Source organism: Squalius cephalus, assembly GCF_949319135.1.
Source record: "Squalius cephalus genome assembly, chromosome: 5".
Classification (NCBI taxonomy): Eukaryota; Metazoa; Chordata; class Actinopteri; order Cypriniformes; family Leuciscidae; genus Squalius; species Squalius cephalus.
The window spans coordinates 36,922,736-36,948,987 of record NC_137126.1 but is presented as its reverse complement, the minus strand read 5'-3'; the positions used below and the strand labels follow the sequence as shown (position 1 = coordinate 36,948,987).

The following is a 26,252-nucleotide window of genomic DNA, read 5'->3' as shown; positions in this document are numbered from 1 at the left end:
AACTCACGGGTAGCAATCACAGAAATGTTGTGGCTGTGATGTGGGTGAAGTTATTTTGGTAGGCCTCTGAAGCTCGTTATTTGGTGAAATTTCTGCAGACATACACAACATTATATATGTATGAAAAAAAAAAAAAAAAGACTTTCATTAGTACCTCAGTCAGATGGATTCAGATGTTTTTCTGCCATGCCATGTCCTGGAGATTCGCGGTTTGAGTTTTTCAAACCTAATAAAATGAATGACCCATGTATCTCGGATCCATCTGTATTATCAATCTTTTAACAACTTATTTCTTTGCCTAGAAATTGATAGGTGAGTTTTGCGTAATACAATGTCAAATAGATGTCCGATATAATATGTAAAAGAGTTTAAAAATAAAATTAAATAGGTGTACTGTCAAGCGCGCTCCCGCGACCCAACGCAGAAAAAAAAGGACAAGATATTTCTAACAACTTCCTCATTTAGCAGATTCCACGCCTTTTGAAATTACAGGATCGATTTTCGCAAACATGTCAGATATTTTTTTATTTTAAAGAAAAAATGGATACGTAATGTCGAGTTGTCTATTAAACTCGTTTATTTTCTGCTGTGTTTTTTTCTCGTTTAATTCGTTCTTTATTTGAGTCCTGTAGTCAGTCAGGTGACGCTGACGTAGGCAGACTCCTCCTGTCGGGGAATCCCCACAAACTCCACGCGTGGATCTTGCTTCGGGTTTGCAAGAAACTCACTTTTTTTGTTGTGTTGTTGTGGCCGTTGGGCTGAGTCACTCGAAACAACATCGCAGCGAGAGCAACGAGATAACCGTTTTGGGAGAAGAGGTCAGCAAAGTAAATTGTCGCAAGGTAATAGAGAGACGCTTGTGCTGATTCGTAGGAACGTAAGAGCATATTTGATGTTTATTTGATTTGAAAATGTTTACCCGCTTTAAAGTCGGGATTCAGTGCAAAATCATTTACGTTAATGTGTTCAAAAAGTGTTATTTTGACGAGCTGACGTCGATGTGATCAAAATCGCTTTAAAATGTTAGAATTCAACTAACTGTTAATGAATTAACATAAGCGGAAACTCACAGGCCCGACTGCGCTTTAAACGTTATTGAGACGTCGGTGCTAACCGTGGAGTGGGTTAACGTTAGCTGATAAAAATGGGAAAATCGCTCTTCACTGTTATATATTAATGTTGTTGTTGTTTTAAAGAAAAGTGTATTTTATGTCTAGACAAACTGTTTGCTTTACTTTAACACGATCTACAAATGTGCGATTAGCATGTGAAACAAATTAGCTAGCAACTTAGCTAACGTTAAGCGGTATCTTCGCGACTTGGTGATCGCTACTATTAACGTTTCTTCCAAGATGTCATTCGATCAAACTCCTCGCGATGATATTTACAAACGTGATTTTTGGATGTTTAATTAAGACGTTAACGCACTTCGCAGAGACAACATTGCGTTTTTAAATTGAGAGCGAGTGTTATATTATCGTAATATTTCCCCTCAAGTGTTCAGAGGACTGAAAGTTTTCTATTTTGTTTGTAGTTTTGCGAATCTGAAACAGGACATGGCAGAAAATCCTGAGAGTCAAGAGTTTGCTGACCTCTGGGAGCGGAACCTCATGTAAGTTTGCAAGGAAGGATCACACTCCTGAGACACTTGGTGCTGGTCATTTCATCAGTTTTGTATGAGAGCAGGCAATGTTATGTCAGCTTTTTGTCATAATTTGTGGGTCATTAAAGGAATTTTGGTGTTTGTTTATTTTTGCTTGCATCCATTAAACTTGTCTTGGTCATCAGTAATCAGTACTCTGTTGTGTGTGTGCTTTATTTGTTTAATGATAATCTAACTCTCTTTCTCCCAATTTGTGTCTCAGTTCAGCTCCAGAAGGTGGCACTTGTTGGGACATCAATGAGGAGGTTATTTTCTTTTATTGGCATGTATACACGCTCATAAACTCTAATATTCACAACTGATTTTTAATGCTGAACTCTTTTGTCTTGTGTGTTTGCCCATAGTACCTTCCAAATTCGTTCGACCCAAATTTGTTCAACTTGTTGACTGAACTGCCTCAGCCACTGCCTCAGCCGTCCACCTCCCCACCGACCTCCACTGTCCCAGTTGCCACCGATTATCCTGGTGACCATGGGTTTAAACTGCAGTTCCCGCAATCAGGCACAGCCAAGTCTGTCACCTGCACGGTAAGTTAAAAATACATGCGCACACATACATCCACACACACTGTACTAAACTTACATAAAATGTGACATTTTAGTGTACTTTCACCCATATAATTCCTCTAATCTCACATTATGCATGCACTATACACTAGCATCCTAAATAAATGAAAAATCAATCTGTTAGTTTCCAATTGCCATTAGTTGTTCATATTCTGTTTGGCTTTAGATGAATCTGAAATAAAGTAGGGTTTAGTGACAAATGTTAGTGATTTTATATATATATATATATATGTATGTATATATATATATGTATATATAGTTATAATAAATTACACTACAATTTTTAGTGACAATATTATAGTAAACTAACTTTAGTATGCAGTAGGTTTTATCTAAAGCGTGAACATGGATGCACATGTACCTGAGGTAGAGACTCAAATTTTTCTTTCTGGTGACCACTGAATCGGAATGTTGCCAGGATACCACGAGACTTCATTCATTCTTCATCGCCTTCGTTCCTGTCCCGAATAAAACATTCCCGACCTCCCCTCTTTTGTGTAATAGCCACTTGAGTTCAGAGATAGCTGTTGTAGTCATTCAGCTTCTGGAGTGGGCAAATAAGAAATTGAATTTGGCAATTTCTTACGCCATTGTCTGAAGACATGAATGGGCATGTTCTCATGTGGAGCAACAAAAACTTCTCCGGTAGCGCTGGGGTTAAAAAAAAAAGAAAAAAAAGTGCCGCCCCACTGATACCCACCCCCCACCAAATATTTTTTCCTCTTTCTTCTTTTGCACTTTATTTGGTTCAATTCAGACCTTTCAAGTCCTTACTTTTTAGCAAGACTGTTTAGCCTATATGCTTGTATGTAGTGCGACCCTATGATTTGGTGAATGGATTATGGCTAGTATGTAAATTAAAATGACATATAGTTACAAGAAAATTATATATATATATATATATATATATATATATATATATATATATATATATATATATATATATATATATATATATATAATATATAATATAGATGGCTGTGCGGTTGACTTACATTTATGCATTTTGCAGATGCTTTTATCCAAAGCAACTTACAATACAGAAACATAAGCAATTCATCCAATTCAAGTGCCAAGAACATTCATAGTGTACAAAGTCAGGTTTATTAGAAAGCCAGACTAGGAAACAAGCTAGAGCTTAGGTCATTTGTCTGTGCATTAAAAAAAAACAGTTTAATACACACTCTTGTGACCATCCAGTTTGTAGAAAGAGGTGTTGCTCTAAAATGGCTGCTTGAAAAAAGATAAGATGACAGCATTCGCCGTCAGTCAAAGAAGCTCTTACACCTTCTCCTCAGTGTACACTTCCATTTATGTTAGTAATGAGTCATATGTCTAGCTTATTTAGTCTTTTTGTTTAGTCATCTAACATTATTGAATCTGACAGTAGTTATATTATTAGTCCTATATGAGTGAAATCTCCTTGTTAATTTCATGTTTTTTGTCTTTGTGCCTTGATTTCTTTCTTCTTTTTTAAAAAATATATAGGCTACTATAAGCAGAAATGTTTTTTTAGTGAGTGGTTATCTGTAGAGATTGAACATGTCTGAACTTGTCCTCATAGAGCAGTGGGGGAGGGGACTGTCTGGTTCTACCAAAGCAGAAACTGCAGTCTACAAGACTCAGAGCAGGGACGTTTGGCATCTAAAATTTTCCATCCTAACAATTTGAGGAAGAAGTGTGTCCTATAGTGCAGTTTTAGGATAGAGAGTAGAATATATTCCTATTGTTATAGGAAAAGATAGTCAAACTGGTGTGTTTCAGATCCTGTGAGAAACTACAAGACAGCCTATGATCGGAAGGGTAAGAGGAAAATAAAATTCCAAAAAAACTCAACTGGTAATGTGATAAATTCTGTTTTTTTTTTATCTAAAATTTCTCAATTTATTCTGTGTCTGGATGTATTTTTTATTTTTCTTAAGGTCTGTGAGCTTTTGTTGTGACATTTGAGAATGTTGTTGATGCTTGCTTATCTTTCTAATTTTTTTTTCTTTCAGTTTAATGTACTAATTTTTGGTCAGTTGAAACATAGACATTTTATTTTTTACTTAGTTTTTATGGCATAACACAAATGCATATTAAATGTGTTGATTAGCAATTAGCAAATACATATTCTCAATATCTGCCTGTCAGACTGAAGTTTATTGTTAAAGGCTGTGAATTAGCCACAACTGTAGTGGTGGTGGATTAAAGGGACAAATTTAGAGATGCAATATCCCAGGTTTTACTGTGCTGATAATTATTGTTAGCAAGTACACTGTCAGCCCATTAAATCCTCTCTTTGAAACATCCACTTTAATGCACCACTGCTAAGAAAAAAGATCTAAATAAAGTAGTCGGCCAAACTAATCAACTAGCAGTCGATAGTTGGACAGTTAGTCAGCCATCTTAACCCATTCCTAATTTCAATAAACATTCTCATGAATTGTAACAAATGTTATGAATGTTCTATTAACTTGTGTGATTACTTATACTAATTACTACTATGTACTAATATTTTTCCAATGTGTAACTTTCATTTATATGAATCTCATAATGATCTCTTCTTTTTCTCCGATTGCAGTACTCCCCAGACTTGAACAAGCTCTTTTGCCAGTTGGCGAAAACGTGTCCAGTTCAGATGGTGGTGGAAGTTGCCCCTCCCCAAGGCTCGGTGCTCAGAGCCACAGCCATTTATAAAAAGTCTGAGCATGTGGCTGAGGTGGTCCGGCGTTGCCCCCACCACGAGAGAACACATGATACTGATGGTATAACGCTATCTTTCTCGCGCTATTGTACAAGAAAACACCAGCTTTAAGCTCTCTCACCTGATCTACTAAAAGCCATTAACAGATCTGTGTACTCTCTGTTCAGGATTGGCTCCTTCTGCTCACCTGATCCGAGTTGAAGGAAACTTGCGTGCTATTTACAAGCAAGATGACATCACCTCCAGGCACAGTGTAGTGGTGCCCTATGAAGCTCCTCAGGTCAGTCTCAATATTTGAATCTGTAATGGCATTAGATGGCAAGATTTACAATGAACAATGAGGTTAAGTAGTACAATGACAATTTTCATTCAACATGTATTGTTTGACCGCAATACACCTGTGAGTTTATTTTGTAATGTCATGTTTTTTTTTTATGTTTTTGCAGCTGGGATCAGAATTCATCACAATTCTGTATAATTACATGTGCAATAGTAGCTGCATGGGTGGCATGAACCGCCGGCCCATCCTCACAATCATCACTCTGGAGACTCAGGAGTAAGAAGTGCATGTTTTATTCCTCTGTTAGTACTCTGTCGAATATCACGATTTGTTGATAGTGGACAATTAAAATGTCGCCTAATAGTAAACATGCTGCCGCTTAAGGGATAGTTCACCCAAAAATGAAAATTCTGTCATTATTTACTCACTCTAATGTTGTTTTAATTTCTTTCTCGTGCTGAACACAAAAGAAGATACTTTGAAGAATGTGGCTATCCAAACAGTTGCTTGTCCCCATTGACTTCCATAGTAGGAAAAAATATACTATGGAAGTCACTGGGGACCAGCAACTGTTTGGATAGCAAATTCTTCAAAATAAACTTTTCATTCTTCTGTTGAAAATAACTTGTTCGGGTTTAAAACTTGAGAGAGTAAATGATAACAATTTTCATTTTTGGTGGAACTATCCCTTTAATGTTAATAAAACAACAAAACACAAGGAGAAAATCACTCACTGCTTTTGACTGAGAACTTTAACAGTAGCTTTAATAAGAATCAATGTATAATTTATATAGTGAGGTTTATGTAGTATTTTATTTTTTGTTCATTTAATTTCTTTCTTGATTGCTCCTTTTAAATACACTTACTGTATCTGAACAAATAAAGCACTGTTCATTTGTATATTATGTTGTGTATATGTAATGTGTATCATTGTTCTTATTTTTTAATTACATAGAAAATAATGACAAAGATTTTTATCTTCGCCACTTTGCCCAAAATGTCTGCCATTCTTTTTTATTTTATATTTGATATTATATATTTTACATTTTGTTACCCAAGGCTTTCATGATTTTCCTGAAAAAAATCGTGATATGATATTTTTGCAATATCGCCCACCCCTAACACAAAGGATCATCAAATCTGTTTTACTCTTGTTCTTCAGCGGTCAGATGCTGGGTCGCAGATCCTTCGAGGTGCGCGTCTGTGCTTGCCCAGGCAGAGACAGGAAAACTGAAGAGAGCAACTTCAGGAAAGACCAGGAGACCAAAACCGTGAGCAAGACCCCCTCTACCACCAAACGAAGTACGTTTGCGTGTGAATATGAATGAAATTCAGTTAGATTGCACCTACACTGCTGAATAAAAGTATACATTTGTATACATGTATACATGTTATAGTAATGTAAATCTGATCTGGCAGGTTTGATGAAAGAATCCTCCTCTTCTACATCTCGACTAGATGCCAGCAAAAAGGCCAAGCTGAGCGCCAGCAGTGATGAAGAAATCTATACTCTGCAGGTGATAACACACTTTCTGTTTTCTTTTTATCATTCTTCTGTGATTCATTCTTCTCCATTTTCATGAAGATTATTGTGGACTTTATTGAGGGGTTCATTCAGGGTTGCTGTGGGTCCTTAAAAAGTCTTAAAGGCACAATGTAAGATTTTTGGATTGAAATATCCCAAAACACTAGAACAATGTTAGATATTTTGTTGACTTTTGTACTTGCATTATCCCACATGTCTCTTAACTATGTTTCAATCTAGAGAAAACATTTATTTTAACTAGTGTAACGACCCATATCATTGTGTCGCCTATCAATGACGTCATATCCACATTACCCTCAATTTCCGGTTTTACTTCCATAGAAACCATGGAAACACCAAAGACGCTTTAATATATAATTTATCCACCTTATTCCTGACGATCTTACTGCGTTTTGAATTATGGGTGGCACTTCCGGTTTGGGGAACTTCCATTCAAAAAGGCTGAAACGAATCATTTCAAATCATAATGTTGCTCTACAAATAAAGCTGATCCGTCAGTTTGACTAGATGAGCTGTCAATTTTCCTTCATGATTTATTTTCAAACATCATGAGAATAACGTTATACTTGGTATTTTAACGTGACATGTTATAACAAGAATATGGCAAGAGCTCTTTTCAGTTGTTGCTTTCTTTTCCTCATGATTATTTTATTTTTTCACTTTGCAATCCACTGTAAAAGTATGAAAAAGGACAACATATACTGCACATTTGTGGTTTGTTCTCCCGAATTTAATTTCCGATATGTTCCATTAATAACTCACTGTAATGCACGAAGAATCTCTCGTTATTTTCCTAAAATCCTCACTTCTCTTTCCAGGTTTGTTTTCACAGGTAAATGCAATTTTTTTATCAGCCAAAATGACGGAAATCACTTTGAAATAGTATCACGTAATGCTGAAGGCATTAAGGCTTTTATTAAGGCACCATAAGTTACATAATACAGATATATATTACTACAGTGATGTTTAACCAAAGACTCGCGCTTTTGGGGTTATTTGGTCTGTTGAAAGTACCTTGATGCTTTTACACTTTTAAATTTCCTTGTAATGTTCGATGGTTCAAGGGTGAGTAGATTAATGTCATCTCACTGTGACACATTTTTTAACGTATTGCGTTCATAGAGCGAGCCTTTTCACTGATTGTTTACAGCTTGACGGAAGTTACACCCATAATTTGCGCAAAGCGTCATGGGGCGCAGGAATAAGGTGGATATAGTTATGTTTAACCTTTTTTGATTACAAAAAAAATATATATATATATATATATATATATATATATATATATAAATATATATGTGTATGTATATATATATATATATATATCTGTATTAAATGTGCTTTAGAAATAAACGTGCCATGCCTTACCTAGTTTGCACTAATCCATCTTATACTTAAAGGACAAGTTCGGTATTTTACACTTAAAGCTCTGTTTTCAGATAGTTTCTGATGAAATAGAACGGTTAAGATTAAAATTTGGACACATTTCTTTCGCTCCCCCCCCCCCCCCCACCTCCACAATGGCTGCATAGGTGCACTGGTACAATCCTTCCTAAAACGCATTAAACTTTCGTTTACAAAGACGTGAAACTCACATCTGATCTGAACACTGATATGCTCACAGAAAAATCGCTGCAAAAGATGCTTTCCAACAGGTTTTATCGTAGTTTTTGTCCAACTCCATTGACTTGTATTGGATGTGCTGTGAGGTACGGTATTACTCCACCGCCGGAAACTGGACTGGAGTGTCTATTATTCAAGCTCTCAACGGAAGAATCTACGGGTGTGAGGCGTTTGGAAAAATAGGTCCACAGTTTTACAACGAATGGTAAAACAGCTGTTGGAAAGCATCTTTTGCAGCGATTTTTGTGTGAACACCCCTGACCACTCGGTGAGTTTCACGTCTTTGTAAACGAAATTTTAATGCGTTTTAGGAAGGATTGTTCCAGTGCACCTATGCACCATTGTGGAGGTGCGGGGGGAAACCGAAAATTCTCGGGCCAGCAGCATGTGTCCAAATTTTAATCTTAACCGTTCTATTTCATCAGAAACGATCTGAAAACAGGGCTTTAAGTGTAAAATACCAAACTTGTCCTTTAAAACTTGGCATTGTGTATTACAAATATTGTTGGATAGGACTTTAAACAAGACCGTTGTGGTTTATTTGTATGCATGACCTCTTCACACAGGTGAGGGGTAAAGAAAGATTTGAGATGCTTAAGAAGATTAATGATGGTTTGGAGCTTAGTGACGTTGTGCCTCCATGTGACATAGACAAGTACCGACAGAAAATGTAAGTGTTATTTCACAACTGTATCTTTTTCTGTGTTGTAATCAACTTTTACAGCATTTACACAATGACTGTCAACATAGAGCTCATTCGACACTTATATATCCATAACATTCTTTGAATTTTGAATTCAGCTTGTCCAAAACCAAGAAAGAAAAAGATGGCCAAACACCTGAGCCCAAAAGAGGGAAAAAACTGATGGTAAAGGATGAAAAGAGCGATTCTGATTAAGATGGCGGGATGCTGAAAGAAAAAGAAAGAGTTTTTTTTTTTTTTTTTTCTTCCTTTGCCTTGCGGACCCATGTGATCCCTCAGTCCTGTATGTCATATTTCATCTTGTTTACTCTACGGGGACATGTGTAAGTCAGCTGATCCAGAAAAGTTCTGTATGAGTAAGGCTAGTATCAGCTGGGTACTGTAGGGTGTGCTGTGCTCTGTCAGCACTAGAGAAGCAATACTAGCCCATCATTTTGCAGACCTGATAAATGAATGTCAAGCAATGAGGCTTAACTGTGCATAGGCTTTTCTTCCCTGTTGTGGGTCAGTGCAGGTCACTTGCCTCCTAACTCGTAGTTTCTGCACTCTGGTTAGGTTGTAAAGGAGTTTGTCTCTGAATTACTAGATGGCCAAATTTAGTTATACCAGTATTTTGTAACCTGTTGTATTTTGTAACCAGCTTTTTTAAAGAAAAGATTATGAATAATAGATGAAACGAGCAGCACTGGTTACAAGCCAAAATCTCTAATAAAAATAACAAAAAAGCAACACTGTATTTTGTATTTGGAATCCTTTTTATTAAGTACATTTTTTTTTCATCTTAATGTATGAAAGAATACACCATCTTTGATTTCTCTCGCTCAAAGAGTAGAACGTGGGTCTAACAAACCTTTAAATTGATCTGTATTGAAAAAGATTTTGTGCAACCATATACTGCCATTTGAACTACTACTCGATTTTCTCCTGTTATTTGTCGTTTTAAGTAATATGGCAAAGATAAAAACTCATAACTGGCCAGTAAGATTTACCATGAAATAACCGTTGATGTGTAAGTGGTTATGGGTTGAATGCCAAAATATGAGCAAATACTCAGGGCATGTTTGAGTCCCTCCTGGTAATCTTGATAAAACTTTATACTGTTCTAATTTACTATAGATTTTTATGCTGGTTTTTTTTGTTGTTGTTTTTTCTTTTATGTTATTGTACACGTATAGTTGCCTTTATACATATACACATGCATTTATTTGTATCTGGGGAAATTTTTTTAAATACACGCTTTTTAACAAATGTATTGTGTCTTGATTTCTTTTTTGGTAGAGCATTTACGTTTATACAGTTTTAAATAAGTTACGAGAAATTGCGTCCATTTAAGATTCATAAAACATGCAACACAATTACATAACATTGTGCTAGGGGTTATGTAGACAATCATTTTGTGTGCTTTGCATTCTATTTTTATGAGTCTCAAAACTATTCATTGTTGGCATTCCAAGCAGCGAATCGTATTGAATTCACAAAAACCCCAAATTTAATAGATTAAATTTATTAAAACCCCAAATCCTACCAACACTCTGTACACTACCAAGTGGTGCTATATTAAGCAAATGTACATTATTGTTTATAATCTAAGAATTGTGAGCTAGAATCAAATGTTTTTTATGAATTGTATAAAAAAAAATATATATATATTGTACTAGTATTTTTGATTCAGATGAAATGGCAAGTGTCATTGAGGCAAACCTAACAAAAATGACAAGGAATTTTGATTCATCAAATGATTGTCCAGTGTGCTTCATAAGGAGTAACTGACTTGTGAGCACAACGTTCAAACTTCACAAAACTATGTACATATAGACAGCAGAACAATCATAATTTCATAATTTTCCGTTAAGAAAATCCTCAGAACTTTGCAACTGTGCTGAAGTTGAAATTTACAACCAAAACAACTTCACAGTATCCACGGGATCTCATCCTTCAGATCTGACAGATGATCATCTGCTTGGATCCCGATGACTGGCAGCTGTATTCGTATGCAAGTCCCACCTGTTGCCCTCACTAGCCCTGTGAGGACATTTGTCACGTTACAAGGACTGTAGATCTATAGAGAGACGTCGAAAGAGGACGTTTCTGAATTGACTGTGGAGGACAGTGTGATAAGCGTACGTCCATCCAGTGGTGCAAAAAGTGGGTACAACTTTTCTCTGAAATTTGCAGTAAATGTGAAAATATGTGAGCGTGTCTCTGCATTGTAGAAAGACAGGTGCCCTTCCTCATAATCCAGGTAGACTCCCAGCTTTCTGGGCACAAGTGTAAGAGGTAGCTCTGTCTCCGGCTTGGTGCATGCATAAAACTGCCGTGTGCTTCTCCATATTGTCCAGAAGCCCTCAGAAGGGTTCATGGGACTTCGGCCTTTCCTTTTGGAGGAGGAAGTGGTCACTCCGATACGCCAGTAGCCTTTGTTGGCAATATCAACTTCCCAATAGTACCTACCGGAAGTGAGCCCTTCCCAGCCCAGAACGCACGGCCAGCTGTCAAAGCGCTGATTACTGAATGACACTTCGGTTTCACTCAGAGCTTCCTGTACCCTCTTTTTGTCATCTGAGAGCTGTAACCATGGGTGGTTAGTCATGGGGTCCAGTGTGATGTCCACTAAACAGAGGATATGATAAAGTGGAACAGGTGCAAATATAAATTTAAAAGTTTTCTTAAACTAAAATTTCATTGGCAAAATTAGCAAGTCTGAATCAGGGATACCTGAAGCACTGCGGATCCATCTCCACACTATGGAAGACAGTGATAAACATTATTACCACAGTGATGATTAAAGTAATGATGACATGATAATGCATAATAAATACATAAATCTGTACCTGAGTTTGGAATGTACTTTGGTGTCTCTGTCAAAACAATTAAACACTGAATTGTACTGTATATATAAGTATGACTAGTCAATATAATTTAATCACTAATAACTTAAACTTAAAGTTTATAATTTAAACTTTTGTCCTAAAAGGAATTTAATGTAAATTGCCAAATCTGTATTTCAATCTAATGACGGGGTCTAAAAAAAAGTAAAAAAAAATTTTTTTTTACCTGTTTTCCAGGTACGATGTTTGCTTATGAGCCATAGCTGAGGAACAACACCCTAAAAAATACATTATAATACATGTAAATACATCTAAATATACTGCTTATATTATTCTGTGTGTGTGTGTGTTATACAAATATATATGAATCTCTGTAACTGAACCTGAAATCTCTGAAACTGAATCTCTCTAGAACAGAATCTCTTTCTCGGAAAGGAGACAGCAAACTGCCATAAAGGTCTAGGATGTTCGAAAACACAAATAACCAAAGCACAAATGCATTTTTACAGAATAAACACCGCAAAGCGAAAAAAGAATAAGCTGCTTTGGGCATGGTGATGATCTGTAAACTGTGCTAAACTGTTTACATAAGCAGTGATAAAAGTATCTCCTGATACTGTTTAAATTGTCTGTTGATTCAGTATATGGTTGCAAACTATGGACTCGTGCTAGATGTTTGTAAAAAAGTTTAGTTTATTGGTCTCTTATCTAAACTTATACCTGGCTGTCCTGCTTCAGTAGGGACCAAGTTATGAATTCCAGAAAAGGCAATAGAGTCAAGATTTTCCTCTTCTTCAGTTCCAGCTGCTTCAGAAACTGGGCTAATTCGTGCCTCATCACACCACAGTGCTGCACACAGGTATAATATGCATGTACACAAATACCGTACATACATTTTTACATTATCACATATGTCTCATGGGGTCAAACACGCTGATCTCACCTCTGACACAGTCTGTAGCTCTTTAGCCCATTCCATGATCTTCTGCTCTATGTGCTTGGCAGAATCAGCCTTGTTCTCTTTCTGCTCCCAGATCGCATCTCGTTCTTGTCGCCATGTGCTCTCACTAAACAACTACAGGTAGGAGAAAATAATAAACTCAATCTAAGCAATGACAAGATTAAATGAAAACAATTAAAGATGTTATTCTTTTTCCAGAAGTTTGGTGACTGCCGTGAGTAATTCGTAGTTTGAACATGAGATTTCTGCATTCTGCTTTTTTGTGTATTTTTTTATAGGTATATTAGAAGTACTGTATGTATACTATACATACATATTTGAAAGAACTATAATGCATATGTAAAAACATTTTTTTATGAATTATAGAATATAGAATTATCACAAATTTTAAAAAAAATTGAACATTTTGATCAACTCCATGCACTTTTATACATTTTCTCAATATTAAATTTTTTTTTTCAGTGAACATCTCATGTTTGTGAACTTGTTAGACATATGATATCAGTTAAGCAGTAATCTATGTCATTTGTTTATACATATGTCTCTTTTAGTCATAAACTCACATTGTCAACTTTCTTGAACTCCTGTGCCCACTCCAGGATGAGCTTGCGGCATTGCTCCAGACTACGTGGCTCTGCATGCATACGTGGTTCTTCATCTGCATTGGCACCAGGCTAAAAAAAACACACACACAGTCAATATTTATTATGATATTTTAGACATACTGTAAGTGTAGTCAAACACATTACAGTCTGCATTCAGGATATCCCACATTCCTTTTTCCCACTCTCCAGACCCCCAAAGGGTGATGTGATGGGAATCCAGTTTCATAACACGGAAACCCTATACCTCACCATCCCATGGTGAATTTCACCATCAGTTCAATACAACCATCATGAAAGGTAGTGACATGGAGTTAATTTAGTCTTATCAGTAGCTTTATGATACATGAATATGAAGCTTCTATGGACTTAGCTTTGTCAACGGGTGATAAACACTTACTTTATAAGATGTTGCCAAGTGACCTTTATAACATTAAAGAGCCAGTTCACCCAAAAATGAAAATTCTATCATTTCGTCCCTCCTGTTGTTCCAAACCTGTTTTTCAGTGACCTTTTCTTCACTGTTTCGCAGTTTGTGGCGATGTAACTCTCTTAATGAGTGAATAATTGAATTGTTTATTCAAACTATTTGTTCAAAAACACTGAATTATTCAGGAAAAAAAAACATGTGAATCTTCACAGCCACTAAAAAAGTAAGTTCAATATAGTATGAATGAGTGAATGTAATCTGAATGTATTACATTTGCCATGCTGTCATTATAATGTGACCTAGCATCAGTTGCATCGCTTCACTGCCATTCACAAATCCTCTCATGGCCTCATGGGACAGTAAAGTCATGCACACTTCAGAATCTCGCCAGAAAAAGAAGGTCATCCGAGTACATTTTGCCTACTCTTTTATGAGTGATATTAATTCGGTCATACTTCTTTTGTCACGTAGCCTACTGTTTTTCACCTACTATATAGTAGGGAAGTATGTGATTTCAGATGCAGCCATATCTTTATGAAGTGAGTCACTGAATCATTTACCTTACCGATTCGTTCAAAAACACTGATACACTCGCAACAGTTATTTTTTAAGTTTTATTGAAAAAGAGACAAAGGAACTGGCAATTGTGTTTTAAAATGTAAGTTCCCCAAGTTCTTCTTATTCTTTTTTGAACCGGTGTATAAAATCAATATCACACTTGCTCACGTCTATGGGCAACTACCAAACAACGTTGTTGTGCCTTTGAAGGGCACTTTGGGCAGCGAACACCATTTGTAGGGGAGTTCCACATTAAAGTGGACACCTAAATCCCTTAACAAAGGGTCCTTCCACAATTATATTAACGAAGGGTACATGTGATGGTCACTTCAAGGAAGTAAAGGTGCTTTCACACCATGTCGTAATTGCTGTAATTTCAACTGTAAAAAGTGAATTTTCTGAGAACATCACATCACATGTTGTCAGCTCGAAATTACAGTAATTTGATGATGTAATTTTATTGTTTGTGGTCATGTGACCAGGGTGCAATTCATTTAAAGCTAGATGGCGGGACTGTTTGAGTTAATGTATAAACAGAATAAGTTGTTTTGTTTGTCATTACATTACACACTTTTTCATCTTGCATTTCATAGGAAGTTTAAAGAAGTTTCACAATTACATGTAATTACATGCAGCTTTGTGGAATCACATGGTGATGGTAGTTTTTAAAATCTTTAAAAAGCTTTACATGTTACCTTGCAGACATGTTCCACCTGCTGTTTCCACTGAGTGATAAACTTCACACATTCCTGCAGGCTGCGGAGATCTTTCAAGTCCTGTATAGCAACAGAAAGATTGGTTAGGTGTATATAGGCAAAAACATTAAACTTCAAAACAATACACAAAATATCTATCTATCTATCTATCTATCTATCTATCTATCTATCTATCTATCTATCTATCTATCTATCTATCTATCTATCTATCTATCTTCTTTTCTTTCTTTCTTTCATTCTTTCTTTCTTTCTTTCTTTCTTCCTTTCTTTCTTTCTTTCTTTCTTTCTTTCTTTCTTTCTTTCTTACCTTTTGTCTGTGGCTCTGACTGCTCTGGCTAGGAACGGAGCTGTGAGCCTGAAGACTTTCATCAGGAAGAGCCCAGCGCACAGCTCCGATAGAGTTACTCAAACCAGCTTCAGGTGCCTCAAATCCTGTTATATACACACAACAAAACATACACTTTCTAGTTTTTAAACATTCATACACACTATAAAATCATAAGTGTTATAGGCCTGGGTTCACAGACAGGGTTTAGATTAAACCAGTATCAGGCCTTAGTTAAATTAGGACATTTAAGTAGCTTTTATGAGCGTGTCTTAGAAAAAACAAATTTGCATCTTGAGACAAAACAATGGCACTGACATATTTTATGATATACCAGTGCAAGTTGCTTTCAGTTAAAACAGCTCAATAATGCACCTGGGACTAGGCTTAAGGCTTGTCTGTGAAACCAGGGGATTATATTATCATTGAAATCATAATGTTTAAACTTACGTTTGCCCTTCAGGATACTCTTCATGTTGGCTGATTAAAAAATCCAGTTTTCTCTTGAGTACCTTATACAGAACACAAAGCTCATCAAACATCTGAATCAACCCAAGTACTTAATAATTATGATATATTTAATATGTATCATTTATTATGTAATTTAATAATATTATATTATAAATACTATTATTTAAATGGATTAAATATATCAATTAAATTAAAATTACATTTTAATTAAAATACCAGTTACTACTAAATGAATAGGAAGTACATAAAAATTTACACAAATATATCCCAAATATAGGTGAAAGCACAGACAGGTTTTACTTCCTGACTAACTGGATTGAATTAACCAGATAATTGAATTGGAAAATCAAAAAAAGAGAGACCTCTCTCTCTCTCCCCCCCCCCCCCCCCCCCCCTCTCTCTCTCTCTCTCTCTCTCTCTCTCTCTCTCTTTTATATATTAAAATATTATGTTTAAATTAAAGGAAGGAAGTTTATATCCCTCACCTTCTCTATTGCGGGAACAGGCCAGCTCGGAGATTTGTGGTGCACACCGGCAGAACCAGAGCATAAGGACCCAGATTCTCTATCATGTCATCTGTATAACTAGACAACAACCTTTGACTCCTCAATCCACCCTAGTCATAGACACATGATATCTCTATCAACTGGTGTAAACGTATAAAGGAGGAGCAATGATAAGGGCATTGCCATTATGAGCTTGCGTAATCAGTTCATATAGGCTGAATAATATGCTTTAGTTGCTAGGCTATGGTCAGGTCTAATCAATTCAAAGTCTAAATAACTAATAAAAGAAACAACATACAAGCATGACTGTGTTTGGTTTAAAATGTAACAAGCTGACTGAGAAGTAAAGACAGCAAGTTTTGATACTTTAAAACTAAAACTGAAATTAATAGACTCAGCATCACTGTCAGAAGATTTAAACTTTCTGTGACGTTCCACTTAAACATCATGTAAGCAATTGCAATTGTTTAAGATGCAGTTTCATTTGAAATAACGGAGAAAACTCATATTATACTCATATGATTAATATGCAGTTTCATATTAAACAACAACTGGCACAGAAACAGACATAATGAAATATGTCTTGCTCATTTTTCTCACCACACCCCGATGGTTGTCATTTCAAGATAACTAAATGTTGTTCACATGAAATGAAACCAGAAGAACAGTAAGTTCCCAAATGACTCAAAATATGTCTTATTTTCTTACTGCAGATTTTAAGAAGTAAAATGTTTGTTACTCTGATCAGCCAGTCCTAAAGTAGATATATTACCAAAATCATTTGAAGCAATCTGTAAGATTAAAATGCTTTGTAAGAACATGCATAACAGTTAAGAAATAGTTAAGATAGTTTAATGTGTTCATTGATTCTTTAAGAGTAATGCGCTTTAGACCTGTTTTTAAATCTGTTTATCAATTCATTAAGAATGTCAATTTAGCTTTTGATTGTGAAAGTGTTATTGCTCAAGTCGTTATTTGTTCAGTGTTTATTTTCTGAACCTTCATGGGCGAGAGCTCAGCCATTTGTCCATCTCACTGATTTTGATTGGTTGCGGAGGTTCAAACGTTAGATTAACGTAAGCTCATACTTTATAATGGAGCGTATCTCCAAGATAAAGTATGATCACACAGAAAGACCATGTAGTATCACATGGTTACATAAGCATTGGTACTGTATGTGGTGTATTTGATATTGGGCCAATTTGAAGCTCAATATGTATAACAAAAATAACAGACATCATGTTATTGCATATTTGGACTCCATAAAATCACAAACATTTGGGTTGTATACAGATGTTTTATATTAAAGCAAATGATCTGCATGTGACAGAAAACGAATTAACAATTTACAATTTTTTTTAAAATTTATATTTAAATAGGCAGTTCCTGAATAAAAATTACAACTGTCCCAGCCTTCACAAAACCTGGGATCAAACAAGCAATCTTTTGGCTAACAGCAAAGGGTTTTAACAGGCAGGCTACACCACTGATGGCTAGTATGCTGTGTGATTATACAAAATGAGCATCCGTTTCTACATACATCCTATATGTTGGTGTGTTTAACACCAGCTCTGGAAGAACTGTTTGAAGAGGACAGATTCACGACCCTGAGGGAGAATTTCCACCTAAGGACATAAAGAAATGTGGATGACTGAAAGAAGAGGTCATAGTTTTTGTGCACAAAATGAAAATGAAACAAACCTGCGTTCTCATCCTGGGATAGTTCATTTCTGTAATAAACTCATCTGCCACCTTCATGGCAACTCTCTTCTCATCTAAATTGGCTCCATTCCCTGTGCGTCAATAAAGTAAGGCAATGATTATAAAAGGTGTGATTTTACTACACACGCAATGAACAAATACACGCAATCACCTTTCCAAACGTAAATCTTCCCATTAGAGCCATTGTCCAATATGAAGCAGTCATCTTTCTCCAGCAGCTCTTGAGCGAAAGGTCCTTTGTCACACAGTTTTGTCAAGGTCATTTGGCCTGTTGCGTTAGACACCTCAGAGAGAATCATTCAGACATTTATCTCCAATGTGAATTATTATTATCCCTAGAACATTCTTAGTCTTCAAACATCAACCAGGAAAGTGCAACTTTAATTGACCATTTTATTGATAGACGAACAGTTTGACTGAAAATAAAAGGTAATTTTGATGCCTGCACATTACACTGTAAAGAAGAGAGAGAACTGACTTTGTAAAGGCAAGCAGAATTAGAGATATCTGCTTCAGCATCTTCCTCTGTTGAGCTGTCCTTCAGAGCTGGGATTGGACCAAGTGCCTTTCAAATAAATTTGAGATGGTGTTAATAGTTCTAATTTTTCTAATCCATTTATGAATGTTTGCATTTATTAATAAATCATATCTAATTTATATATATAATTTAGTAATGTTCACACTTTTTTAAAAGGTGGATTTTAAATTAAATTAAAATAAATTTTAGAATTTCTTCTTCTTTCTTTGTTTTGCCTTACCGGGATAGTTCACCCAAAAATGAAAATTATCCCATGACTAGGTGTATATGACTGTCTTCTTTCAGATAAACACGAACACAAGTTATATTAAAAAATATCATTGCTCTTCCAAAAAAGCGCATCCATCCATCATAAAAGTAATCTATACGACTCCAGGTGGTTAATGGAGTATTTTAGAGTATTTAATATTGTAATACATTACAATGTATTTGTACTAAATTACTTTAGTATTGGAGTACTGGCCTTCTGAAGCAAAGTGATGGATTTTTGTAAGAAAAACATCCATATTTAAAACTTTATAGACTCAAATAACTATAGCTTCCGGCAGATGGCCTGCACAAGTTGACTTACGCCAAAAGAGAAACCCCTGACGCAATGTATGACGTATGACGTAGGATGTAGGAGTAGCGTACGCTTAGGCGCCTCTCGCGGTTCAAACAAATAGGGCTGGGTAACAAACTCAAGCTCCTCTTCTCTTGTACTGAAATCCTTCGATATTTCCATTTACAAATTCTCATTTTAGACTTCTAATTCGTGACCGGTTTTGTTTTACTCTATCCTCTGCACTTCCGTGTTTGTCAATACGTCATGTGTCGGGTCAGGAGTTACTCTTTTGCCATAAATCGATGCGTACGGCTGTCTGTCTTAAGTTTTAAATATGGTTATTTCTCTTACAAAACCCCATCGCTTTGCTTCAGAAGGCCTTTATTAACCCCCTGGAGTCGTATGGATTACTTTTATGATGGATGGATGCACTTTTTTGGACTTTAAATTCAGGACCGCCATTCACTGCCATTATAAAGCTTGGAAAAGCAATGACTCCATATCTGACTCATATACACCTAGGATGGCTTGAGGGTAAGTAAATGATGGGATAATTTTCATTTTTGGGTGAACTATCCCTTTAATGACAGCAGTACTTGAGCCGCATGAGCCTGGAGCTGATGATCATCTTGTCCAACATGATTTGAGAATGATTCAAAGAGCATCTTCAATGGAATGGAGGTTTGTCACCTGAACCATCTCCAGTGTTTCCTCTCCCTCTGTCACATCAACGATGTGAGCTTTGCCATTCCTCTCTGTGTCTCTGATCAGCATTGCTATCTCACGCACCTTCTGTCGCTCAAACATGTTGGCTTTGGAACCGCTCCATGCGACTATAGTCTGAGCAAACACACATGATAATTATGATATGTGATAATGATAACTAAATGATTGGCCATGATTAGCCAACTAAAATAATAAATAATGGCACCACAATGAGAGATATTACAAAAAAATGTTTTGGCCTACGCATAAACTTATACATACACACCTCTCCCAAGTCCAGTATGAAACAGTCGCCCTTGTTGAAGCTCCCCCAGCTAAGCTCCACCTCTCTTGCGCGGATGTTTTTCTTTCCTTTGACTTGGTACAGATGTGTAACAGGGCCAATCCTGGACCTGGCACTCTTGAACCCAGACTCCACCCCACCCTCCTGAGACAGAAAGAGAAACCAGTGAGTCCATACTTTCATAGTGGCGCAATCTTTGGACATACAGTACTGGTCAAAAGTTTGGGTTTCTTAAGATTTTTTTGATAGAAGTCTCTTATGCTTACTGCTGCATTTATTAGATCAAAAACACAGCAAAAACTGTAATATTGTGAAATATTATTACTAGTTAAAATAACTGTTTTATCTTTGAAAATATTTAAAATTTTAATTCATTCCTGTGATGACAAAGCCGAATTACAGAAATCATTCTAATAGTCATGCAGATTTGGGGATCAAAAACATTTCTTATTGTCATCAATGTTAAAAACAGTTGTGCTGCTTAATCTTTTTTGAAACCATGATTTCTTTAAGGGTTCTTTGGGGTATAAAAATAGTATTAAAAAAGTATTTGTAACATAAATGTCTGTAACACTTTTGATCCATTTAATACATAATTACTGAATAACATTTAAAAAAAAAAAAATCTTTGTTTTTGTCCTATTGTCCCTTTTCTCTCACCTTGTAGCTAACTCCTTTCGGGAAGAGTCCCATGAACTCAGGTGACTCATAGCCTTGCACCTGTCGATGTTGTACTGGCTCTCCTCCCAAGAAGCTGTCCAGTTGAGTGGCAAGCATGGCACAAGCACCCTGTTCATCCCGGGACGACTTCTCACCTTGATCAGAGGAGGGAATGCTAAAACTACAGGAACCTACTAATGCAAACATTTTTTCCCCTTCCTAGTTTACAAAAAAACATTTTACAGTCCTCAGCCTGCAGATGCATTTTCATTCATTCTACATTTAAAATGACACAAATAAACAGACACTACACACCCATCCACATGTGCAGGTCGCTTCCATCCTTTCCCCGGTTGCTGAGCACAATGTACGCGTCTCCGTTGTAGAAGATTCCTCTCTGCGATGGGTCAAGGAGCACAGCCTTCATCTTCTCCACCCTCCAGACCCACAGCCCTGGCTCTCTCACTTCATGGTTAAACTGGCTCTGTGCTGCCCGCAGATTAAGCATCCTGATGAGGGGGGAGAGAAAGAGTGAAGAGTTTGTGTGTATGTGGAGGTCGGAGGCTGCCTTATGAGAAAGGCAACAAGTGAAGAGAGGAGGGGGTAAGATAAGAAAAGGGGGAATGAAGCGAGGAGAAGTGGATGAGAGAGAGAAAGAAGAGAACGTATGAGAAGAAAGAGCAATGGGAAAGAAGAAAATATCAGATATTAGTGAATAATGGATATTGTAGAAGCAATGCAACTGAAGCAGAGAACAGGATTAATGAGACATTTAAATACAGGATGAATGGATATTAGAGATATTAGAAAGCAAGAAAATGGTTTAGGGAAGGGGGAAATGGTAATAAAAGAAACAGAAAATGGAAACTTGGAAATGATGGGAGAGAAAGAGCAGCAGACAGGTATGATGGAGTTGGTCTGATCCAGACAGTAGAGGCGGGGAACCTTTAAGGTCAGGGGTCAGATATGGAAGCAGAGCACGGGATTGCATGCTCCATTAGAGATGCACAATGGGAAGGCCGGTGGGAGGTGAGAGCAGAGAGATCAAATATAATAGAGCTGTAAAATGAGATGCAATTGTCCCACACAAATAATTCATAAGACCAACTGTTGCGCAGCTATACAAGACACACAGCTTACATACACCCAGCCACCCTCACCAAAGACAGATAGACAGATCAACAGAGCAAGTTCTCCCACAGTCAATGCATTTACCGTGATTAATTAAAGGGGACCTATTATGAAAAATTCAATTTTATATTGTTTTTTATATTGTTAATTATGTATCTACAGTGTGTGAACACATCCACCCTATTGTAGTAAAAATCCATCCACTCCGTTTGTTATTTTCCCCATTAATCTGAAACAGTGTCTCAAAATGAGCCGTTTAGGAATGTGCTCCAATGTGACGTCACATTGTAACAGGCCCCACCCATGACTGGCACGGAGTCTGCCCTATTATCTTAGCTCCTCCCCTTAAGTGAGGTGTGCAAAGTCCGACATGTTTATCTCCTCACCAGAGCATTTAACAGCAGCATTCAAGTAAGAAATGTATTATTATTAAAGCTACTAAAGTTATTCAATCAAGAGAATGAACTGTTTTTCTTTTGTTGTTTGATTCATTAACAGCATATACGTAGGTATGGTATCAGAATGGAACCTCAGAGGGGGCCTAAACTATTGTAAAAAATTATATTTACAAACTTTTAAATAATAGTTTAAAAAGAAAAAACTTTTTAAATAAAAAATCATCAGTTTTTAATGTTATTTTAGGAATGTATAATTTGACAATAAACATTTAAATCTTTCTGAGGAAATAAACCCTTCAAATCTGCCTATTCAGTGTGAGTTGTGTTCTGTTGTGTAGATGTCCGTTTTCTCCATATTAGGATTTTTCCGCCTAACGCTTTCAGTTCTATGATTGGTGGTCCAGCTGTGAAATTACAGAGGGTCAAGCCTTAGCAAGTCCGTGAGAGACGAATTTTAAATGACAGGAAAATTGACGAATCATATCGTCCCTCTTAATTGGTGGGGCTTGTTATCAGTAAGTTTATGACGCTTTCCGCCCGCTGTAAGGAACTCGGTTGAAAAAAAAAGCTGATAGCGCTGAGACTCCCAAGTTGTTATGGAAACCGCAAGCAACATTAATGAGGAGGACATTGTTGCTAATTAATTATACACCAGAGACCTACACCAGAGCTTAATTTTGTGCAGAAAGCCTAAGTTTTGTAAAGCATTTCAACCCCAGCAATTAAGCGATACTCCTGTCCTGGGTGACAGCATCAACCAAGAAGCTAAAGCTTTACTGCTGGAATTATTTGCTGTTCAGGTAAGTTATTTCAAATAGGTTATGTGACTGATTTTACAATCATTTTGTAGCATACTGTACTGTAAATTATATTGCTTTCACTTTAATACACAGATCTAATATACACATGCAATTTCTTTACCCACTGTTACGTTCACAGACATAAGACGTGAAAGAGAACTTGGTTTAATACTTACGCGACGCGCCGTCTGACAACCAGTTTTCTGTGCGCGTGCTTCAGATGTGTGCTCTCAGAAAACCCAACCCGACCTCTGACCTCGCCCCTAAACCTACCCATCACTGGGGTTTAGAATTTTTTTACGAATTGGTCGTGAGATAGCATTGGAAAACCATAGAAGTTTAAACTAATATGGCTTTAAAACGCATGCAGATCATAACTTTCATGATGATGATGATGAACTTCAATGTCACATGACCGTGATCGTGATAGAAATAATGATCAAAACAGATGTTTTGTTAGTTTTTGGCAGAGTATCCGAGGCAGGAGCTGTAAAGGCACAGGCTATTCTGGATAGTGGGGGGGAGCAGCAGCTCATTTGAATTTAAAGATACATGCATGATATAGCATGTTTTTGCTTCAACTCAAAAATTGCCATTTACAACATAATAAATGATCTGTGGGGCATTTTGAGCTGAAACTGCACATTCTGGGGACACCTGAGACTACATCTTGTAAAAAGAATAATAATAGGTCCCCTTTAATGGCATTAAGCAGTCAGATGTGAGGTCACAAACAGAAATAAACCACATGAGAGTGAGATGTCATCCTTTGACTGTTCTCACATGATCTGAACATTTACACAATCACCGTCTCTACATAAACCATCTTGAAGATGAGATGACAATCTATGTTTCCTCTTGAATGATTATGAGTTTAAACTTGAGCTTGTGTCATGAAGCAGGTAGCGAAGCGGTTGCACGCATGATGTTTGCTGACACCTCCTTCTTTCACTTCCCTTTCTCTTCAAATCTAGTATAAATAGTATAATAGAACTCCAAAATAACTGTTCTTTCAACTTCACTAGTGCCATTTTTTCCAATTTAGCTGGGCTGTGTTTAGCAGACGCGTTTCTTGGATCAACATCTTTAAGTCCCAACAAAATTTAGTCCCAACCATATCCCTACCCCTAAACCTATCCCTACCCACTTATCCCTAAAGTCAGATTGAAATGATAGGTGAAAAACACTGATGTAGAAGTACCTAACCCTGGTTGTAACCCTAAACTTGACACAAACTGTAAACTTGTCCCTCAAATCTGATTGGTTGATTGGAATAAAGATGTTGATTCAGGAACATGTGCTTGGTGAAATCAGATTCTGCAAAACGGCTCATTGAATTGAGATTTAAATGTGAATTTACAGAATTAGAATAATTAATTTGATGAGAGAAACAGACTTTTAACATTGTCATCTTCGTACTTAAGACAAGTATTATATAGAAACAGTGTAATCAGTTTCTTAATACAAGTAATATAATTAATATAGATTATTTTTAAAATATAATACATACAATCAAATAGAAATAACAATAAATATAACATAAAATATACATAAAATATAATATAAAGGATTTTATGACAGACTCTATGTAAAGAGTGTGTCATAATCTCATTTAAAGATATAAAAATTCTTACCTTGTAATAGTCTTGAAGTCAGTCAGTCCAGCTCCTGATAGCTCTTAAATGTAACAGCTGCCTGAACAATTGCCTCTACTGCATATACAGTTGACTGGCTTTGTGGCCAGGCACAGTTATTGGAAGAAAAAAGCGTGTTAATGCTGCAGGGTGTATCGGCTGATCAGCATCTCACATCTGTTGGAAACACACTGTATGCAAACACATCTCTTTTTACTACATAAGCAAAACGTCCTTTTAACTGGGTCATGCTCGTGTAATTTATGGAAAGAGTGAAAGAAAAAGGGCAAGAAGGGTAAAGAGTCATAAGAGAAAGTCACAAGGCCAATGTCTGAAAATGAACTGAAGCTCTATTTTTATCAAGAACTTCAGTATTTTATGATTCAATTCATCCACAAATGTCATGTGAGCTTTTATACACTACAGATCACGCTTAGGATTCATATCTGAGATCTGTCACCATAACAATGCGAAAGGTTGATTTCTCATTTATAATAGAGGTAGTTTCCATCATTATTCATTATTGTCTGTTAAATGGGTTTACACTGAGGTTTTAAGTGAGAGTTTTGACAGGTCTCTTTTTACTGACACAAGCAAAACAATGTTTACGTGGAAATGTAGGCTGTTTATGGCATTTACTGTAAGTAAGAGGTTAAGAAAGTGTGTAATGAAAGAACCACCAGGATTCATATCTCTCTGATATTCTGTAATCATCTGGACCGGGTTCTGTAGCTACGGAAAAAAAAATTATCCTGAAAGACCTGGGGCCTATCATGATGGTATTGTAGTTTAACAAACTCATGGTTAAAGGATTAGTTTCAAGATGACAAAACCAAACCAATCCAATCAGGCTTTGTTGGTACCATGGATCATGGATCACGTTGGATCATCAACTTTCTCTGTCATCTTCATGGGCTGCATCACATACTTCCCTATAGTTGGTGAAAAACAGTATGTGACAAAAGAAGTATGTCCAAATTCATAGTACTCATGAAAGAGTGCAAAAACTACCTGGATGACCTACTTTTTCCAGCGAGATTCTGAAGTGTGCATACGATGTGCATACTTAATCCCAAGAGGCCACGGGAGAGGATTTGTGAATGACAGTGTAGCGACGTGATAGGTCACATGATAATGACAGCATGGCGAATGTAGTACAGATTACATTCATTTTTCTCTTTTCTTTCTTTTTTTTTGGAACTGCAAAGATTTCATTGCATTGGCTTTCCATGTACACTTCAACTGAAGGACAGAAAACTCCTGGGTTTAATTACAAATATACAATTCGTGTTTTTAAAAGATGAACACACAGGTTTGGTCATACAGGTTTGGAATGATATTATAGGGTGAGTAAA

At 36.5% G+C, this 26,252-nt stretch overlaps 3 protein-coding genes across 7 annotated transcripts; 1 reads left to right on the top strand and 2 right to left on the bottom strand.

Moving 5' to 3' along the window:
* Positions 1-630: 630 nt before the first annotated feature.
* Positions 631-9,823, top strand: tp53 (tumor protein p53). Of its 4 annotated transcripts, none has more exons than XM_079872982.1 (11): positions 631-842; positions 1,535-1,612; positions 1,866-1,908; positions 2,008-2,190; positions 4,793-4,976; positions 5,083-5,195; positions 5,362-5,471; positions 6,358-6,497; positions 6,615-6,712; positions 8,928-9,031; positions 9,163-9,823. In XM_079872982.1, exons 2-11 carry the CDS (start codon positions 1,557-1,559, stop codon positions 9,257-9,259), a joined length of 1,128 nt encoding a protein of 375 aa, XP_079729108.1. In that variant the 5' UTR covers positions 631-842; positions 1,535-1,556; the 3' UTR covers positions 9,260-9,823. The 4 variants fall into 4 exon arrangements, with proteins under 4 accessions (XP_079729108.1, XP_079729110.1, XP_079729109.1 ...); XM_079872984.1 differs by having other exon boundaries at positions 649-818; XM_079872983.1 differs by having other exon boundaries at positions 710-877.
* A 402-nt stretch (positions 9,824-10,225) lies between these two features.
* On the bottom strand, positions 10,226-15,959 carry LOC307159140 (E3 ubiquitin-protein ligase TRIM69; the record flags this gene model as incomplete). The annotated part of the gene is made up of 10 exons (XM_079872351.1): positions 10,226-11,674; positions 11,780-11,806; positions 11,896-11,922; positions 12,119-12,170; positions 12,613-12,741; positions 12,836-12,967; positions 13,417-13,527; positions 15,139-15,219; positions 15,467-15,591; positions 15,935-15,959. 10 exons carry the CDS (start codon positions 15,957-15,959, stop codon positions 11,124-11,126), a joined length of 1,260 nt encoding a protein of 419 aa, XP_079728477.1. The 3' UTR covers positions 10,226-11,123.
* Positions 15,960-17,296: 1,337 nt separating this feature from the next.
* capga (capping protein (actin filament), gelsolin-like a) lies at positions 17,297-25,076 on the bottom strand. 2 transcript variants are annotated; one of them, XM_079872403.1, is made up of 9 exons: positions 24,898-25,076; positions 21,250-21,443; positions 20,935-21,089; positions 20,257-20,418; positions 19,956-20,105; positions 18,662-18,748; positions 18,335-18,467; positions 18,163-18,254; positions 17,297-18,086 (listed from the first exon to the last, which is right to left on the bottom strand). In XM_079872403.1, the coding sequence occupies exons 2-9, from the start codon at positions 21,440-21,442 to the stop codon at positions 18,021-18,023; spliced, it is 1,038 nt and encodes a 345-aa protein (XP_079728529.1). In that variant the 5' UTR covers position 21,443; positions 24,898-25,076; the 3' UTR covers positions 17,297-18,020. The 2 variants fall into 2 exon arrangements, with proteins under 2 accessions (XP_079728529.1, XP_079728530.1); XM_079872404.1 differs by lacking the exon at positions 24,898-25,076 and adding an exon at positions 23,440-23,451 and having other exon boundaries at positions 17,742-18,086.
* Between the last annotated feature and the right edge of the window lie 1,176 nt (positions 25,077-26,252).

What these genes read in the sequence shown, in the direction of transcription:
- tp53 (XM_079872982.1), top strand. Translation starts at nt 1,557, where the DNA reads ATGGCAGAAAATCCTGAGAGTCAAGAGTTTGCTGACCTCTGGGAGCGG. An exon ending in ATCACTCTGGAGACTCAGGA is followed by an intron (nt 5,472 to 6,357) that starts GTAAGAAGTGCA and finishes CTTGTTCTTCAG; the next exon opens with CGGTCAGATGCTGGGTCGCA. An exon ending in AAGAAATCTATACTCTGCAG is followed by an intron (nt 6,713 to 8,927) that starts GTGATAACACAC and finishes CTCTTCACACAG; the next exon opens with GTGAGGGGTAAAGAAAGATT.
- capga (XM_079872403.1), bottom strand. Translation starts at nt 21,442, where the DNA reads ATGCTTAATCTGCGGGCAGCACAGAGCCAGTTTAACCATGAAGTGAGA. An exon ending in CGAAAGGAGTTAGCTACAAG is followed by an intron (nt 20,419 to 20,934) that starts GTGAGAGAAAAG and finishes TTTCTGTCTCAG; the next exon opens with GAGGGTGGGGTGGAGTCTGG. An exon ending in ATCCCAGGATGAGAACGCAG is followed by an intron (nt 18,087 to 18,162) that starts GTTTGTTTCATT and finishes TTATGTCCTTAG; the next exon opens with GTGGAAATTCTCCCTCAGGG.